The sequence below is a fragment of the Anabas testudineus genome, chromosome 9, assembly GCF_900324465.2.
Source record: "Anabas testudineus chromosome 9, fAnaTes1.2, whole genome shotgun sequence".
Classification (NCBI taxonomy): domain Eukaryota; kingdom Metazoa; phylum Chordata; class Actinopteri; order Anabantiformes; family Anabantidae; genus Anabas; species Anabas testudineus.
The window spans coordinates 69849-89108 of record NC_046618.1 but is presented as its reverse complement, the minus strand read 5'-3'; the positions used below and the strand labels follow the sequence as shown (position 1 = coordinate 89108).

Sequence of the window (19260 nt, the reverse complement as noted above, 5' to 3'; positions counted from 1 at the left end):
AGCTAGCAAGGGCTAAACTAGGTGGAGCTGAACCTCCAACTTTGTCTTGATAGACTCTCTGGTCCCTGGTCTAGCACCAGCTAAAGAAGATACCCCATATATTCATATCCTTAACATTCTGGCTGTGGTTCACTGTAAGACACATTACTTTGTCTATCTGAAATACTAGCTGTTTTAAGTCTTAATATAAACAAGTTTAAGAGGACTTAAGGCAACAGGATCCCCATGTCTACAAGGTTGGCTACTACTACTATGTCAAATATGCATTGCTTTTGAAAAAATGGTTTTACTTGCTGTGCTGTTGCACATTTAATAATATATGATTTGGACTCAAGGACATTTATTTGCATTAAGTGCATTGATGTTGTTCTCGATTTGAGTTTGCAGCAACAGTGTGGGTTAATAAAAGATAATGTTAGAGTTGGAACAGGACCACACTGGCACACTGGAAACAATAATATACTGACCTGTGCACTGTTTGGCTTTTGGTTCTCATTGCTCTTTTTTCTCTCCTTCTCTGTTTTCAAATCACCTCAACTAGTCAAGGCAGCTGGCCACCCAACTTAGCCTGGTTCTGCTGAAGGTTTCTTCCATTAAAGGGAGTTTTTCTACTCCACTGACACCTAATGTTTGCTCATGGAGGTTTGTACTCCTTTGTAAATATATATTATGTAACCTGCTTGTTATACCTTGTGCTATAGGGTGCCATAACCTGAAAGTTAATACATAATAATTTTCAATGAAGCATCTGGCTCCCCCTATTAGTACTTTTTCATTTAGCCCCTCCTACCTCTCCTATTGTGGGGTCATCAGCCTTGTAGCCATCCAGCTTCTCCTGTACCATTTGAGCAAGGACTGCACAGTCTTTGTACTCCCTAAACACATAAATAAACACAGCATGCACAAAACAAAATTTTTTAAAACATAGTTCTGTTTATGTATATGTATTGCAGCAGTTGAATAGAAAGGTCGAGTGGTTTAATGTGTCTAATAAAATAACATGTATGAAGACACCTACAACTAACAGCTAGTATTTATAATCAACCACTGCAAATACACTGCCTGTCCAAAAAAAAAGGCACCACTTGGATTTAACTAAGAAAATAGGCAAGATCCTCCCATTAGAAAATGCATGGATGATTATGTTTTAGCTGGCAACAAGTTATTTAAACCTAACTGATGCAGTAAGTAGATTCTCATTTCTCAAACAACCATGTTGGAAGACACATTCTGTGGTCATGGAAAAGATGTTAATCTGTTTCAGAAGGGTCAAATTATTGGCATGAATCAAGCAGAGAGAACACCTAAGAAGATTGCTGAAACTACTAAAATTTGGTTAAGAACTGTCTAACACATTATTAAAAACTGTGAGGATAGTAGGGAACCATTATCATTATCAACCATTATTATTTATTGTGGATATGTGGACAAAAAAAATGATGATTGATGATCACTTAAGCCTTTTGTGAAAACAAATCATAAATAAACAACAGCAGAACTCATGGGTTTATTATTTAATAGTGTATTTTATATATTTTTGTATATTTGTGTATTTTATTTATTTTACATTAAATAGTAAGTGTAAGCATTTCCAGGTGCACAATGCGAAGGTAACACAAGGGATTGGGACTAAACAGCTGTGTAACCTTAAGAAAATCACTTTGTCAGTGAGGCTAACCGTAAAAAAGGCTTCAATTTGCTAGGGAGCATAAAGATTGACCTCCTTAGAAGGTCATGTGGTGTCCAGATTCACCCTGAAGTGATGCCCATCATTTCTAGTGCCAACCGTATGAGCCTGTAGGGGCAGTGTCCAAAGAATTAGGTCAGCTGACTGCCTACATATACTACAGGCATAGGCATATTCAAAGATGACAATGCCAGGATTCATTGGGCTCAAATTGTGAAAGTGTGGTTCAGGGAGCATGACACATCATTTTCACACATAGATAGGCCACCACACAGTCAACCCCACTGAGAATTTTTGGGATGTGAGAGGAGACTTTGCGCAGAGGTCTGACTCTCTGTGTGACCTTTTTGGACAGGCAGTGTATGGTTTAGAAATAATTCTGAGACATATGCAAATACAACTAGAGGTCTGTCTTGAAAAGACTACTGAAATAGATTTTCCTTGTTCATCTCACCCTCTGTATCGGACTCCAGGATATTCTTTGAGTGTCGAGCAGAGGGTGGCAATCTGTTCAGCACAATGCTCCAACATGTTATTCTTCACGTCACCCTTGAAAGGGCTGTAGAAGTCCTGAAAGGCATCCACTTTATCCAGAGAGAAGACCTAGGCACAAATGGCATGACATAGTCAATATAAATTAATTTCAACTTTAGTCTAATTCCTAAAATGTACAGGTAAAAAAAAAAAAAATGTAAATGTTGGAAACTTAAAGCAAATGCAACTATGCCTTTCAGTTACTTACAACTTTACATGGTAATATGTGCATTGGTTAAGTTAGCTAGCGAGGTAAAGGGATGAAAAAAAAGCAGATAGGTTGGTATATGTTTCTCCCCATCAGAACTGAAGGTAAAATGACAAATGACAAAAATGAATCAACATTCAAGCTGATTCATCTTGAAACACCGTTGGTGTGTTCCTTTTCAGCATTGTTCCTCCTGCTATTAAAGGACTGATGCTGCATCTCAAGTCTCTTATAAGCATGGTTCTTTTCCTCACTTGCATCTCTTATGTCTTAGTCCTTTCCACTAAAACTGTATGGAGGGATGCAAGCAAAAGATGCAAGGATAGAGGAACTGAGAAAATGTATTATTAGAAACATGAGACCTTTCCTTTGAACTGTCATCTAAAGCAACATTATTTCTAATCATGGCAGCCCAGCTGGATCAGTTGTCAGCTATGCAATGATGTATGAAGTTTGTTTTTAACCATACACTCTCCTGCCTTAGCCAGAACTGTATGATTTGGCAGCTACATCATTAAATATGGTGCCTATTTGTGTTTATATGTCTGTGTTTCACAGCCTGACAATATTGTGCAGCTGCTGTAGAGATTTGGCAGTGCACTAGAAATCTCTCTCTTGCAAAGTCCATCTTGATTAGTGTCTTTTACCTGAGAAAAGTGTGGACTTGTTGCATGGCCATGCTGCCTTGCTATATTCAGGATTTTGATATAATAGGCCCTATTAAAATGCCAGAAACAAGTTTATGAGAAAGGAGTTTATTGCAATAAAGGCAGGTAAGTGGGGAACAAAGACACTAGAAAACAAATTAACAATTAAACTAGGCAGGAAATGTAGCAGAGCACGAACAAGCAAAGTGACAACAACAACCAGAGATACAGGGAAGCTCAAATTAACAACTAAAAACTAAAACAAAAACAGAAGGGAACAACTAAAGGCATGGTAAGAAAATGTGAAAGTAACAACAGAAGATCAGTGAGAAAAACAAGAAGGACGTTTTTGTTTCTTTTTAGAGTTTAAAGTTAGACTACCCAATGCAACATTTGTGGTACCTCATTTCATAGTTTAGCAGCAATTATAATTTGAATGGCTTTAAGCAGCATGCTGTCAGGTGTAAACAGAACTATGGACATGCTATTTGGGCTACTCTAGCCCCAACAACCAAATAATCTTCTGCAGCGGTCTGTTCACATAATTTTCTAAGGATTGCACAGGAATCCTTAGGGATAGAATAATCCATCACAAATTGCACATGGCTGACTATCTCTGCTCTTTTATCAAAGCATATAGTTCCATAATCTTTTCATCCAACTGCAGCTGCCAGAATCCATGTGATACATCCAGCTTTTCAAAGTAATGTTCCCCTGCCATTTCAGTCAGTATCTCTTATCTCTTCTTGAGATGAGTTTTCATGTGGGTTTTTGCACACAGACCATGCAATTCACACATTGTGTAGGCCCCCATGTGGGTATAATCACTCCTAAGTCAACCATTCTGTCTAGAAAAATCTTTGAGCATTAGTTGCCACTATACAATCACCCTGCAAATCTGTAATGCATCTTCCACTGTCTGATACGCCACCCAATCAGCCATTTTTGTTTCTTGTCATGTATGTCACAAAAGATTTGGTCACTAGACAATGGAAATTTAATGCTTATACACATGATTAGTGATTGGGTGAGCAGTCAAAATCAAAGTGTACCGGAACTAGTTAATTTTTGTCTTTAGCTTCAAAGTAGCCACCCATCAGCCATTTTGTTTCTTGTCATGTATGTCACAAAAGATTTGGTCACTAGACAATGGAAATTTAATGCTTATACACATGATTAGTGATTGGGTGAGCAGTCAAAATCAAAGTGTACCGGAACTAGTTAATTTTTGTCTTTAGCTTCAAAGAAATTAAAAGTATAATAATTTCTATTGTTTGGCAATTGTAACAACAGTACCACTACCACTAAGAAAGCCCTGCTTGATTAATGTTTTACATAGTGCAGACTCATGAGCACAGATTTTAACCAGTTCCAATGACGCCCACCTTTAAATCTTTGGCTGTCACACAGGTTTGCTTCTTTATTTAATTTTACATCATCTACAAAAGGTCTTGTGTATCACCTCTCTTAAACACAGCTCATCTCATATAAGAGATTTGACACATTCTTAAACACTGAGGACTGGAATGACTTGAAAGAAACAGGGGTTGTTTCCTTTTTAATACGCTACCAAACCTATGTAGCTCCAGAATGTTTCATGATATACAGCGGGAGAAAAAAGTAAGTGAACCTTGGAATTTTGTGTTTTTCTGCATTAATTTGTAGAGTATTACACCAGACCTGCACATTGTTAAGGACAAAGTTTAGCCCATTCTTCCAGAAAGAACTGCTTAGGTCTGTCAGAACTGCTTAGGTCTGTTGTGTCGTTCTATGGATGTTTTGTGTGGGGCTCTCTTCAAGTAATTTCAAAATATTTTTGGGGGGTTTAGGTCTGGGCTCTGACTTGGCCTCTCCAAAAGGTGGATGTTTTTTTTTTTTTTCTGAAGCCATTCTGTTGTGTGTTTTGGGTCATTGTCCTGTTCCATCCCCCAACTTCTACACACTTGGGAATTCATCTCTTCCCCAATTGCTTCAAGCTGGCCAGACCCTGATAGAGCAAAGCATACCCAAATAATTGTTTCCTTCACCCTACCTGTGGAGGGTCAATGTGCTCTTTGCCAAACTACAGGTGAGTGGCAATGTTTTTTTAGTAAGCAGAGGCTTCCTTCTGGCCATAGACATCCTGCTTGTTCAATGTTTTACCTATTGCAGACTCATGAAAACAGATGTTAGCCAGTTCCAATGAAGCCTTCAAATCTTTGGCTGTCACACAGGGTTGCTTCTTTATCTCATTAATAAGTGTTTGTTGTGCTCTTGGGGTCATTTTGATTGACTGCCCACTTCTTGGTAGAGTAGCTACAGTCCCAAAGTGTCTCCATTTGTGCATTGTTTGCCTAACTAAGATAAGTTAGGATAATGTCAGAATGTCTGTATGTCAGCTAAAACTCTTTAGAAGTTGGGTGATGCAACAGGACAATAAACGAAAACAAGCAAGTCTACAAGTTCACAACCGAAAGGCTTCAAAATGCACCTTTTGGAGTGGTCAAGTCAGAGCCCAGATCTTAACCCAATAGAGATACTATGGAATGACTTGAAGAGAGCCACACACGAGACTTCCAAAGAATATGATGAATGTGTTCTCTTGTGCAGATCTGATCTGCTCAGCACAGCTACAAGAAGCTCCTGGCTGTGTTCATTGCTGCCAAGAGGGAGTCAACCAGTTAATAATTCCAAGGGTTCACATACTTTTACACTAGCACTATGAGGTTTTTATGGTTGTTCTCAATAAAGACATGAAAGATCAGAATTCTTTTGGTGTTATTATTTTAGGCACAATATTTTTGGTAATACTTTTCATTTATATAAGGATACGATCAGATTTTATGACAGAAAACCATGAAATTCCAAAGCGTTCCCATACTTTTTCTTGCCACAACTCCAGGGAGCTCTCTGACACCCAAACCAGGAAACACTCATGTGTTTTTAATTTTTCTAGTGCTTTTAATATAATCCAGCCTGTCCTGCTGAGAGAGAAGCTCTAAAGAATACAGAACAACGGCTCTGATCTCATACATCATAAAGGCTTTTGAGAGACTGTTCCTGGAGTCCCTCCAATCTCTGATGAAATCCTCCCTTGACCCCCTCCAGTTTGCTTATAACCCACAACTTGGAGGGTATGATGCCATCATATCTGCTTCATCACACCTACACTCACCTGGGTAAGCCCAAGGGTTTGGTGAGAATTTTTTTATTTCGCCAGTGCATTTAACACCAACCAACTGCACTCCTGAGGGATAAGTTGGTACAGATGACCAATAGCTCTCTACCTGGATATTGGACTACCTCTCAAACCAACTACACTATGTGAGGGCTCATGACTGCGAGTCTGACATGGTTGTCTGCAACATGGGGGCCCGCAGGGAACCATTTTGGCCCTGTTTCTGTTCACTATTTACAATGGCAACTTCATGTTTAGCTCATGTTTCATTGTCGGCCTGGTCACAGATGAGAATGACTCAGTTTTCGGGATGCCCCTGGACTCAGTGCAGGAGGTAGGAGAAAGGATGGTAGCCAAACTATCATCAGTGCTGGTTACATCCTAAACCAGCACTGATGATAGCTGTTACATCCTAATGTAACAGCTATCATCTGTTACATCCTAAATGTCTAAAGGAACGATATCTAAGGTCTTTTCTCCCTGCTGCTGAATTTATAATCAGAGCTGCTCCCAGTCAACCATTTTCACTATCACTTATTACTTGTCACTTTAAAAAACTGTTCTTTAAAACTGTGGAACTGTGCCATACAATTACAGTACAACTATGGTGCAATTGTGTGTATGTGTGTATTCTATTATTTTTATTTATTTATTTTTTTTTTTTTTATTTGATTGTTGCCGTACAATGCATATTCTCTGCTGCTGTAATATTGAAATTTCCCCACTGTGGAACAAAAAAAGGTTTATCTTATCTTACATCACAGAACACAAGAGAGTGATGGACAGATTTGTGGACTGGTGTGGGCTCAAATATCCCCAATTCAACATAACAAACAAATAAGCTGGCAAAGGACGAGCTGAATTTACTTTAATATTTAGGAGTCCTATCACTATAGAGGTGGAAGTTTATCGGAGTACAAATACTTGGGAGTATAATTGGACAAGAAACGTGACTGGACAATAAACTCAACAGAACTGTACAAACAAGCCCAGAGCCAGATGTACTTTTCTGAGGAGGCTCCGGTTCTTCAATGTCTGCAGAACCATGCTGCGAATGAGTCTGTGGTGGTCAGTGTCATGTTCTAGGCTGTGGTCTGCTGGGGCAGTAACATAAAGATGTTGGACACAGGCTGAACAAGCCAACCAGGAGGGCTAGTTCTGTTCTAGATTTTAAGCTCCACCCTCTACATGCTGTAGCTAAGAGGAGTATGCTGTCCAAACTCCCCAGCCATCTGTTATAACCTTTACTTGTCCCACTACAGAAACTGAGCCTTTAACATAACCTAAGATCCCACATGTCCACATAGAATGTTTTCCCTCCTGCTATCCAGCAAGTGTTGCCACGTCCAAGTCTGCCAGACTCTGCAACCCTCTTCCACAGGCCATCAGACTACTCAACTCACTTAAGCAAATCTGATCCATCTCATAATAACCACGAAAACACATAAAACTGTCTAGACTGTGGACCCTCTTCTGCTACTCACATCAATACCTTCACCTTGACCTTACAGTTCAGCTTGAATATTTAATAACTTTTATTGTGCTGCTGTTCATGTTAACACTTCCAGTATTTATTGTATTGTGTGCAGTATTACCTGTTACTATTCAGTACAATATAATCATACGATAAATTTCTATTTTTTGTATGTTAAGTGGTATGTGTATTTGTTTTGATTCACTGTATGTCTAATATGTTGTATACTAATGTGTTATTCCTTTTCCATCTCTCTCTCTACATGTCTGTCTGTGGACACCTCAATGTTACCATAACATTGCAGATGGACACAACATCCTTTACTTTTCCTGTCACCTAGTGGTGGATACATGTTCATGAGCATTTTTACAGGTTTCTGTAAAAATAACAGTGGAACGATTGAAGTTACTCACACATTTTAAAAATCCAGTTTTGATGTATAGTTTATTTATTTAGGCGTAAAAGGGGAAAGCCTTGACAATTCTCCAAATCAACAAATGCAGTCCTTCTATTAGTACCATTTCATACGTTATAGAATGTCAATAATATCACTATTATATACAACAATGATTGGTAACCCAGGCTTAAGACCCGCTGTGGTTTACATACAGTTTTATCAGTGTTTTACCTGAGATTCATATGGCAGAAAGGCGATATGGATTTCAATCAAGGCCTTCATAGCTTTGGAGGCGCGGGATTTGGTCAACAGTCCAAACAAGGAGTCTGGGATTGCTGCAGAGAATCACAGAAGAACATTGTCATTGACTAAGAGAGTTACTGGTAAGATAAAGGCATATGGTACAGGCATAGTGCTATGTCAAATGGAACATATTTTTATTTCACCTAAAATTAATAAAATGTTTTTTTGTTTAATGTCTTCTAAGGATCTTCAGGGGTACACGGCCTACTTTCAAAATTCCACACCATGAAACTATGAAAATTATCATTTAGTCTACATAACAAGTACAAGTGCAATGTATCCCCCATCATCTTTTAGGGGCAGTTTCTCTACCAAACTGAAAGGAGATTTGAACTCTTGAGGTCTTTTGTGGTAGACAGTGATTATAATGCAGATTCACTTTAACTCTGTTCTAACTACTTGTCTTAGAATGGTGGGCATATAAACTATGAAGTAATTTGATGGTAACCTGTAGATTATTGTTCCATCCAACATTGATGTGTATGATTGGGATTACCTGAGTCAAAGTGTGACTGACTGTGAAACCTCCCCAGGACTAAGAAAAGAGCTGCATTCACTTTCAAGTGTTTGTTGATAGAGACAACCTCATTTACTCCTTGTGCAAACCACTGTCCAAAAGGACATTCCTGTCTTCAAAGGAGTGACTCTTTTCTTTCAGATGCAAATAGAATGAGTCTTGTGCTGAGGTGCTTGTCCTATGTTGCGCAATGAACATTTCAAATAAATGGTTCCTGTCTGCACTGACCTGGAAGCTGCAGTGTTCTGCTTATGTCTGGGTTTTGTCTGGATAAGCTTTTGCCTATAATGGAATAAGGATGCTTTGTTTGTTTTTCACTCCAGTAATGCTATTTTCTCATCTTTTCCAGTATGGCAGTGCTTATACCTGATCTTTTTGTGGCTTTGATGCCACTTGAAGCCTTCTGGATGAAAGGTGAAATGCCTTCAAGAGCTTCAAGCAAGTCCAGTTGCCACTGAACAGCACATTTTGGGATAACTATGAGCTGGATGACTGAGAATGATTATAGACAATTAAAGCTGTTTTCACGTGTGCTCCAGACTACCTCCGGAGGATCAGGTCTGGACATTATGCAAATGTGTATTCACACATGCAGCACACAGCTGAAGAAAGTCCAGGTGATTTATGTTCCCACTTCAATAAAAAAAAATCTGTTGCAGGAGACACAGAATGACACAAAAAGTACACCGCAGAAGTCATTTATCCTTTGTTTACACCACATCAGTAGAGCAAGTCACATAGTTAGAAATTATGCTTTACATTAACTATGGTTTCCTGAAAGAAAGAAGTGCAATACGTAATACAACAACAGGAAGCCTATTTTTAACTACTAAACTTTCTGATGCTTAGCTAAAAGGAAACTACTATACTATACTATAGTAGTATAGATTATTGTAGATTATTATGTGCTGTGGTCCCACCTTGGCTTACTCTGACATCACATGGACTTTGTACTAGGGAGCTTGCGGGATAAAGTCTGGGTAATCTCCAAGCTATATAACTCTGACATCTGCGTTCTCACATTCTGATCATCTGGGTAAAGTCCGGAGAGGCTCAGGGTGTTAGTGCATGTGTGAAAGCAGTTTATGTAAAGCTACCAGCTGTGGTAATTTTTTAATAATAGTCATTATGCTAGATTTCTAGGGGAATTGTACAAAAATTTTATTTATGAGTAAGCAGTACCAGTGCCTACAGGGATTGATTTGTCACCTGAGTCATTTTACATTACTATTTGTCCCTCCTGACATTAAATATGACTTGTATTTCAAAAGAAAACAACATAAGGAGTCTTTATATTAAAAAGAGTTTGATTACAGTAAGGAAATATTCTATCTATATATTTTACATGTAGAATGGGTTTACTCACTGTCTGTAAAGAAAACGTGAGCTGCTCGATACCTTGGAGCCTGCGGGTCTCTGAAGTCATCAATCAGACCCTCAACAGACTTGAACAGGAGAACATTGTTTTAGTTTATGAATTATTAATCAAAGTTTGGACAATAAAAAAAAAAAATAAATAAATAATTAGCTTAGACTTTAATGTCCATTGAGGGGACCTTTGTTTTACAGTCATCTAAAGCACATAATTCAACATACATTTATATACATAAAACAAAGAAGTGATCTTCTTTACACTAAATGTAAATCTCGCTATAATATAATTATAATAATAATAGATAGATAGATAGATAGATAGATAGATAGATAGATAGATAGATAGATAGATAGATAGATAGATAGATATACATGCAGGTGCTGGTAATATAATTAGAATATCATCAAAAAGTTGATTTATTTCACAAATTCTGTTCAGGAAATGAAACTTGTATATTATATTAATGCATTACTCACAGGCTTATATATTTCAAAGGTTTATTTCTTTTAATTGATGATTAGAACTGACAACTAATGAAAAACCCAAATTCAGTATCTCAAAAAAATTGAATATTACTTAAGATCAATACAAAAAAAGGATTTTTCCACAGTCTAATCAGCTAAGTAACTCAGAACACCTGCAAAAGCCTTTAAATGGTCTCTCAGTCTAGTTCTGTCGGCTACACAATCATGAGGAAGACTGTTGCCTTGACAGTTTTCCAAAAGACGACCATTGACACCTTGCACAAGGAGGGCAAGACACTCATTGCAAAAGAGGCTGGCTGTCCACAGAGCTCTGTGTCCAAGCACATTAACAGAGAGGCGAAGTGAAGGAAAAGATGTGGTAGAAAAAAGTGTACAAGCAATAGGGATAATTGCACCCTGGAGAGAATTGTGAACTGAAACCCATTCAAAAATGCGGGGTGATTCACAAAGAGTGGACTGCAGCTGGAGTCAGTGCTTCAAGATCCTCTACACATAGACGTATGCAAGACATGGGTTTCAGCTGTCGCATTCCTTGTGTCAAGCCACTCTTGAACAACAGACAGCGTCAGAAGCGTCTCGCCTGGGCTAAAGACAAAAAGGACTGGACTGCTGCTGAGTGGTCCAAAGTTATGTTCTCTGATGAAAGCAAATTTTGCATTTTATTTCAAAATCAGGGTCCCTGGAGTCTGGAGGTAGAGAAGAGAGACACAGAATCCACGTTGCTTGAGGTCCAGTGTAAAGTTTCCACAGTCAGTGGTGCTTTGGGGTGCAATGTCATCTGCTGGTGTTGCTCCACTGTGTGAGGTCCAAGGTCAATGCAGCTGTATACCAGGAAGTCTTAGAGCATTTCCTGCTTCCTCCTGCTGACCAACTTTAGGGAGATGCAGATTTGCATGCACATTTTCCAACAGGACCTGCACACAGTGCCAAATCTACCAGTACCTAGTTTAAGGACCATGGTATTCCTGTTCTTAACTGGCCAGCAAACTCGCCTGACCTTAACCCCATAGGAAAGCTATGGGATATTGTGAAGAGGAAGATGTGATATGCCAGACCCAACAATGCAGAAGAGCTGAAGGTCGCTATCAGAGCAACCTGGGCTCTCATAACACCTGAGCAGTGCCGCAGACTTTCTTTGTATTGGTCTTAAGTAATATTAATATTTTCTGAGATACTGAATTTGGGTTTTTCATTAGTTGTCAGTTCTAATCATCAAAATAAAAAAAATAAACACTTGAAGTATATGTGTTTTTGTGTAATGCATGAATATATTATACAAGTTTCACTTTTTGAATAGAATTAGTGAAATAAATCTACTTTTTGATGATATTCTAATTATATGACCAGCACCTGTATATGTGTGTGTGTGTGTGTGTGTGATTATTACTATTATTAATAAAAAACAACTATTAATGATATTTTATAATAAATACAATAGCAACAACGCAATATGAAACCACTAATAAAATTCAATAGGAGTCCAAAGTCTGTCTTCTTTTACCCCTCACACTTCAGGCATCAAGTAGAATATGGAGTATTTAAAGTAAGTAAGTACAGACAGCAACAGGACTATGTCACAAAATTTTAAAAAAGCGTGCAGAAGGGCTCATCATTTACCTCGTCTGTGGGCGTAATTAGGTAGATGGCCTCCATACTGGGTAGAGGCTCCCGTCGCTTGGTTATGTCTTCTACAACTGGGGAGCACAGGAAAAACATTTTTTTTACAGATCTACAGAAATCATACAATTATCACATATTACACATTACTGTAAGGAAGAAGAACTTAAATAGTTGCATCACTTATTATTTATTATTACAGTTTAAGATTGTTCACTAATTCTCTTGAATTGCTTTGATTATTCAGTCTGATCATAGTCTGATGGTTTGGGAAACAAAGAGCAAAAACGTTTGAACCCTAGAGATCACTCTGGCAAACAGCAAAGTAAGAAATTGTTAAATTACGCATCCAAGAATATTTGAATGAATTTTCAAAACAGCAATGTGTAATTAAGAATTATTTATTATGCTTGAATTTGACTTGGCTATTCACTCACAACCCCTGTGCAAATGCTACATTAAATTGACCATGATTCAATACAAAAAATAAAAGGTAAACATATGTGTTATAAACATCTACAGTTTATAATAAACTTTCTCTGTAGATAGTAAGGTATCTTGCTAACTGCTGACAGTGCCCTGGGATACACTATCTGTCATTAACATACATAAACATAACATTTTGCACTGTATATTGTCTATACTAACATGTTATACTAGATAATTGCAATATGTAGCCTATACATACTTACTGGTGATTCCCTCGGACATGATGTCTGTCATCTTACAGCAGGAGGAAACCATCCTCATACTGAATTTGTCCACTACCAGCACCTAAAACACAGTCCCAGACAACTGCAATAAGGACTATGATATCTTGATTCATTTTAATTATCTTCAAATGAAATTTAACCAAAGCCAGCCATAATAACCAGATAATCACCTTCCATTTTCCCTTTTCTCTTGACTTCTTGATGATATTGTTCATAATCTCTGTGAAGAAAAAACAACAAGACAGAAGGTAAATTCTGAACTTCAGACAACAAAGTTTTTTATCACATTTTACAATAGTTTAATCTTAAATCCTAAATCTTTGTTGATTTACAAAAGCTGTAAACTGTATGCGTGAAGAACACAAGTAAGAGGAGAGAATTTTTTTTTTTTTTTTTTTTTTTAAAGAGTGCATATACCATTGTGAAAGAGTTCTGTTTTCAGAAGATTTTTTAATATTGGGAGAGAGGCTGCTGACTGTGCAGAATTTGGTAGCCTGTTCTACCATCTTGGGGCCACTCAGGTGAAGAGTATTGCTTGGGATCTTTTGCTATGTGGTGAAGAGACCACCAGTCATCATTCATTGGCAGAATGAGGGAGTTCATGTTGTCAGGTTGTTGCTGAGTTGGTGTAGATTATCAAGGCATTTTCAAACATAGTTTCAGATTTGCTAACCCTTTATTCTATTTGTGGAAATCTAAAAAATGGCTACATTTAAAAAATAGAGAAAATAAGTATTCAATTATTCTCAATTATTATTATTGAGTTTTCACAAATAGAATAAAGGTTTAACAAATCTGAAATTCTCTAGACTTGCTTGCAGAGTCTAAACATTTACAACTGTTTTACAAAGTAATATTAAATTGGAATTTTGGATCATTCTACACATATATAGAACAGATTTGGCACTGTGATATATATATATATATATATATATATATATATATATATATATATATATATATGTGATATATGACACTGTGACTGTTTCTTCTATATACTGAAAGAATAACATTGAGCAACTTGATATTTATCAGCAATTAACTTTAATTTGCATTTAATTCAAATTTAAAAGCTAATTGCCATTAGGTTTGGTTCAACATAATGTCACCAGATAACTTAAAAAGCTTTAAGTTGAGTCTCTTCAGATCTTTTAACGACATAAACAAACTCAAAGCTGTGTGTTACCTTCTTGGAAGTCTTCTCCTCAAATTAAACATACAATCAAGAAAATCTTTAAATAACAAAAATAAATAGCACTACACTACAGTTAGTCTTAAATTTGCAGCACAAACAATAAGTGCAACCAAAATCAGAATAGTACTCAAAGTGCAAAAAGAGACAGAATTTTCGACTGTGATACAGTATGTGCCACTATAGTAATAAGTGCACATTTGAAAATACATTTAGTATCATTATTTGCAGACTATTATTGAGTTTACATAAATTCTACGGATGTATATATTATAGGATTTTAATTTAATTAAGTAAATAATTGATCATTAAGCTAAATTTTAAATTGAGCTGGTACATCGCTGTCAACCACCATTTATAGTGTTCATATACAGCACAAGGAAATACACACCAATCAGCAGTGCATTGAGCAATGCCATTGAGCAATGTTCATAAATGCTGTGACATAAATATGCATAAATGAGTGACATTTACATTGGTGCTTATCTGGCAATATTATACCAGATTTCCAACAATGAGGGTCAGCTAAATAAAAAACATAATAAAATTGTAACTTTTGTATTTTGCAACAAGGTGCTGCACGTTGCTGACACTGTTGCTCTTCACACCAAGGTCACTGACAGCACCAGCACTGCAGGTATAGTCCACCTGAACTCTGACATCATAGGAGATTAAATTGTTGTTGTGTGTTATCTCCCCAGGTTAGCTGATATGTTTGTATTGTTGAGTGGTTTAATGTACAGTGGCAAGAAAACCTTTGTGAACCTTTTGGAATTTCATGATTTTTTGCATTAATTTGTCATAAAATGTGCTCTGATCTTCATCTAAGTCACAACAATACAAAAACACAGTCTGCTTAAAATAATAGTACACAAACATTATGTGTTTTCATGTTTTTATGGATTTTATAACATGTAAACATTCACAGTGCAGGGTGGAAAAATTATGTAAACCTTTGGACTTAATAACTGGTTGACCCGTCTTTGGCAGCAATAACCTCAATCAAACGTTTCCTGTAGTTGCAGATCAGACCTGCACAATGATCTGGAGTAATTTTGGACCACCCCTCTCTACAAAACTGTTTCAGTGTAGCAATATTCTTGGGATGTCTGGTGTAAATGGCTCTCTTAAGGTCATTCCACAGCATTTCAATTAAGTTGAGGTCAGGACTCTGACTGGGCCACTCCAGAAGGTGTATTTTGTTCTGTTGAAGCTATTCTTTTGTTGAATTACTTGTATGCTTTGGTGTGCTGTGCCTTTGTTTCTCCACACATAGTGTTGTGTGTTTTTTCCAAACAACTCAATTTTGGTTTCATCTGTTCAATATAGAATATTTTGCCAGTAGTGCTGTGGAACATCCAGGTGCTCTTTTGCAACTTCAAACGTGCTGCAGTATTTTTTTTGGACAGCAATGACTTCCTCCATGGTGTCCTCCCATGTACTCCATTCTTGTTTGATGTTTTCCTTACTGTAGATGTGTCAACAACAATGTTAGCATGTGCCAGAGAATTCTGTAAGTCTTTAGCTGAGACTCTAGGATTCTTCTTTACCTCATTCAGCACTCTGTGCTGTGCTCTTGCAGTCATCTTTAAAGGATGACCACGCCTAGGAAGAGTAGCAACAATGCTGCAACAGTAACCCCAAAACTGGTGTGTCTGTTCAAAGGGCAGGACAGCTTTCAGCAACACATCCAATATCATCACACTGATTGGACTCAAGGTTGGCTCACTCCTGGCTCCAATTAGCTCTTGGAGAAGTCATTAGGCTAGGGGTTTACATACCACCCTGCACTGTAAATGTTTACATGTTATATTCAATAAAAACATGAAAAATATAATGTTTGTGTTCTTTTATTTTAAGCAGACTGTGTTTTTCTATTGACAAATTAATGCAGAAAACCATGAAATTCCAAAAGGTTCAAAGTTTTCCTTGCCACTGTAATCTCATCTGTGGTTCCATATTTAAGGAACTCAACATGTTTAGCACTATTTCCTAGAAATGTTTAGTTATTCTATTATCAAATTGTTACAAATTAAGTTGAAGATCAAGCAACTGCCAGATAAATAATTGTTTTCAGCTACATGACATTTCTTTTCCTTTTTGCTTTAAGCTAGAAATTTAGCAAATTGTTTATATCTTCAGTGATTGTTAAAGTCATTTACAGGTTTTCCTGTCTCAGAACTTGAATGATAGGTACAGCTGTTATATTCACATATCTGAGCATTACTAAGAATGGGTTATCCTGAACATTTTAAGGATGCTTTCACACCTTACTTTGTTTGCTTTGGTCCGAAACAGTTGATGAGTTTGTAAACGTGTAGCTATCCTTGGTTCGGTTTTGTTTCACACACAGAAAAATCCAAGCATACCAAAACATGTCACTTCAAACTACGCAGGAATGTTCTCTCCTCTTATTGGTCAGATTGTTTGCTGCGGGAACAGAAAAAGTAAATACTGGAAGAAGGTAAAGTATTGTGGACTACTGTACGTTTGTGTGACAGTAGGGAGATGATTTCAGAATGTTAACGCGGATTGGTCATCCTGTTGATTATTGTTTTTTACAATCGCCTGCATAGCCATCACACCTGGTGTCTGTGAGGCACTTCAACTCCTAACATCTCAACGTTTGTGCTCCATTAATCAGACAATATGTTTTTGGTGGATAAACAAAAAAAAATGGAAATCTACACAATACCCAAAGCCCTCAAATTAGGCAACTCTTAGCATTTAATAAAAGAAAAAACAGAAACAAATTAAGTTAACAGAATTTTTTTTGACTAACATGCTACTTAAAACGTTTATTAGAGTAACCTAAAAAGCACATATGCAAAATCAATTTTTTGGTCATTTTTGTATGCATTGAAGGGCATTCCCTCGTTTTTTTGTTTTTTACTTTTTGCTGATTTGTGGCAACCAAGCCTTGAATAATCCATTCAAAATTTATGCTCAAAATAACATCTTTTCAAGTCTCAGGGACCCAGTCCCTGCTCAGACTCTCCCAAATGCTTATCAAGAAATATCAATAAATGACAAGCAGCAGTTGATTTCAGATGCACACTTAATTCACAGTAATAAAATATGCACATTAGTTAATAGATTTTAAAGCCTTGGGGAGTTTGTATTGTACTTTTTAAAGCTTGCTATTTTGGTCTTCAGACACAAAATTGAGATTCTCATTTCACCCTCAATTTTAAGTCCATAAATTCACTAGGAGAAATTGGTGAGACAGAAAGACAGACCATTTTGTTCTCCAAAAGAAAAGAAAATATGCAGTATAACAACAATGTATGCAACACTGAATACTATGATTCTAATAAATGGAATGATTTATTTATCTAGGTGTACATAATGCATTAGGAACTAACATACTGTTTATGTAGCCTCACTAGCTCTAGTATTCTGTACTAAAGCTACTCATCTTTGCATCCCAAGGATTAATACTATCTCACCCATTTCTCCTAATGAATTTTATCAAGAACATGGGAAACAGAAACGCATAAGCAATATAGAAACTAAAATTAGACTGAAATGAAAATCACAACTTTTAAAAAAATTATATTTTAAAAGGTATAGAGGTATGAACTACTTATAGAGACAATAATGGTCAAATTAGTTTAATTTATATTCCTGAGTTGTAAATTAAACTCTTTGCAAGACAGAAATCTGCAATTTACAACATCCTATCACTTTTGAGTAGTGCCCTAGTTTATCTCACTGTGGGTTTAGGCAGCTGTCCAGTCTGTCTGACTGAACATTAAGGGCCCGCTGCAATCACTGCCTATAATCTCCTCTCAATCCTCTTACCGTGTCCATCACTCCGTTCCTCTATTTCTGTGTCAGCAACCATGATGTCACAGGGAAACAGTATCACTTGTTCTCAGACACACACACAGGCTAACAGTCATCCTCTTAAATAAGTTTTCATAGTGGGCCAGGGTGACATTTATTTCAAGAGCTGCCCCTAAGGCGTCATAAGTATATTAGTATACAGTGTACTCATATGTTAATGGTGAGAAAACTGTGTCATTGCCAGAATTTATTGAGAACATTAACAATTTCAAGGGAATTATGTTTCATTTATTTAAAATATTTCTATTAAATTTCAAATTCACCAGTCTCCAGTGCATTTGTTTAGTTGTAACTGAGGGTGTCAGAATCAGATCTTCGCGTCGGAACTACAGGAACTCTGCTCTTCCCTGTGGAATGTTGTCAAGGCGCAGAGGGCGCACAGGCGGATTATCGAGACAGGATTTACACAAAACAGCGGCGTTGTGTACTACGATAACGGATAACTAAACACTGAAACCTTACCACCAGAAACTTAATATTTGTAAAATCATTATTCATCTCAATTACAATAAGCTCTAGAGAAACAACACCAGTCGCCAAATGTGTTTGTGCTTCTTTTGCACATCGAACGTCCCTAAATTAAAAGTCACCAGTAGCTGCACTGTCTAGTATTACCAACAATAATCAAGAAATAATTAGTATTTATTGCTCACATTGAAAGTTTAGTAAGGGGAAAGCTCTTCATGCCTATACTATAGCCTACTTTACATAGCTGTGGGATCAGGAATCTAATCAGCTGCAGTTGATAACTTGTGTCAACAATATAACATAAATAAAAAATAAAATAAAATATAAAAATAAAATAAATATTTTCATAAATAAAATAGGTAGTTCTTACTATCTCCAACAATGGCCTTTAGTCCAAGTGGTGTCATGTTGATCCTCTGCAGAGCGTCGACCTCTATACAGAAAATTAAGCTGTGCCACAGCTACTGTCGAGTTAATGACAATAAGTAACACACTTCCGTTTCAAATAAATCCAAAATAAAAGCATGATTGGAGGGTTAAGGTAGGTTTATTATCTACTTATGGGATTATACTACTTACTAACTTCATTACATTCATATAATTGGGCATGAAAAAAAGCAAAAAAAATAAAAATAAA

The 19260-nt window shown here is 36.9% G+C and overlaps 1 protein-coding gene across 1 annotated transcript in view; it reads right to left on the bottom strand.

Moving 5' to 3' along the window:
- Window positions 1-19030, bottom strand: part of stxbp1b (syntaxin binding protein 1b) — a 43243-nt gene extending 24213 nt beyond the window's left edge. The window contains exons 1-8 of the mRNA XM_026343640.1: window positions 18994-19030; window positions 13285-13334; window positions 13094-13175; window positions 12402-12478; window positions 10291-10369; window positions 8336-8439; window positions 2142-2290; window positions 791-875 (exon numbers count right to left, since the gene is read on the bottom strand). Coding sequence (XP_026199425.1) covers window positions 791-875; window positions 2142-2290; window positions 8336-8439; window positions 10291-10369; window positions 12402-12478; window positions 13094-13175; window positions 13285-13334; window positions 18994-19030 — 663 coding nt within the window. The remainder of the gene's footprint in view (window positions 1-790; window positions 876-2141; window positions 2291-8335; window positions 8440-10290; window positions 10370-12401; window positions 12479-13093; window positions 13176-13284; window positions 13335-18993) is intronic.
- Between the last annotated feature and the right edge of the window lie 230 nt (window positions 19031-19260).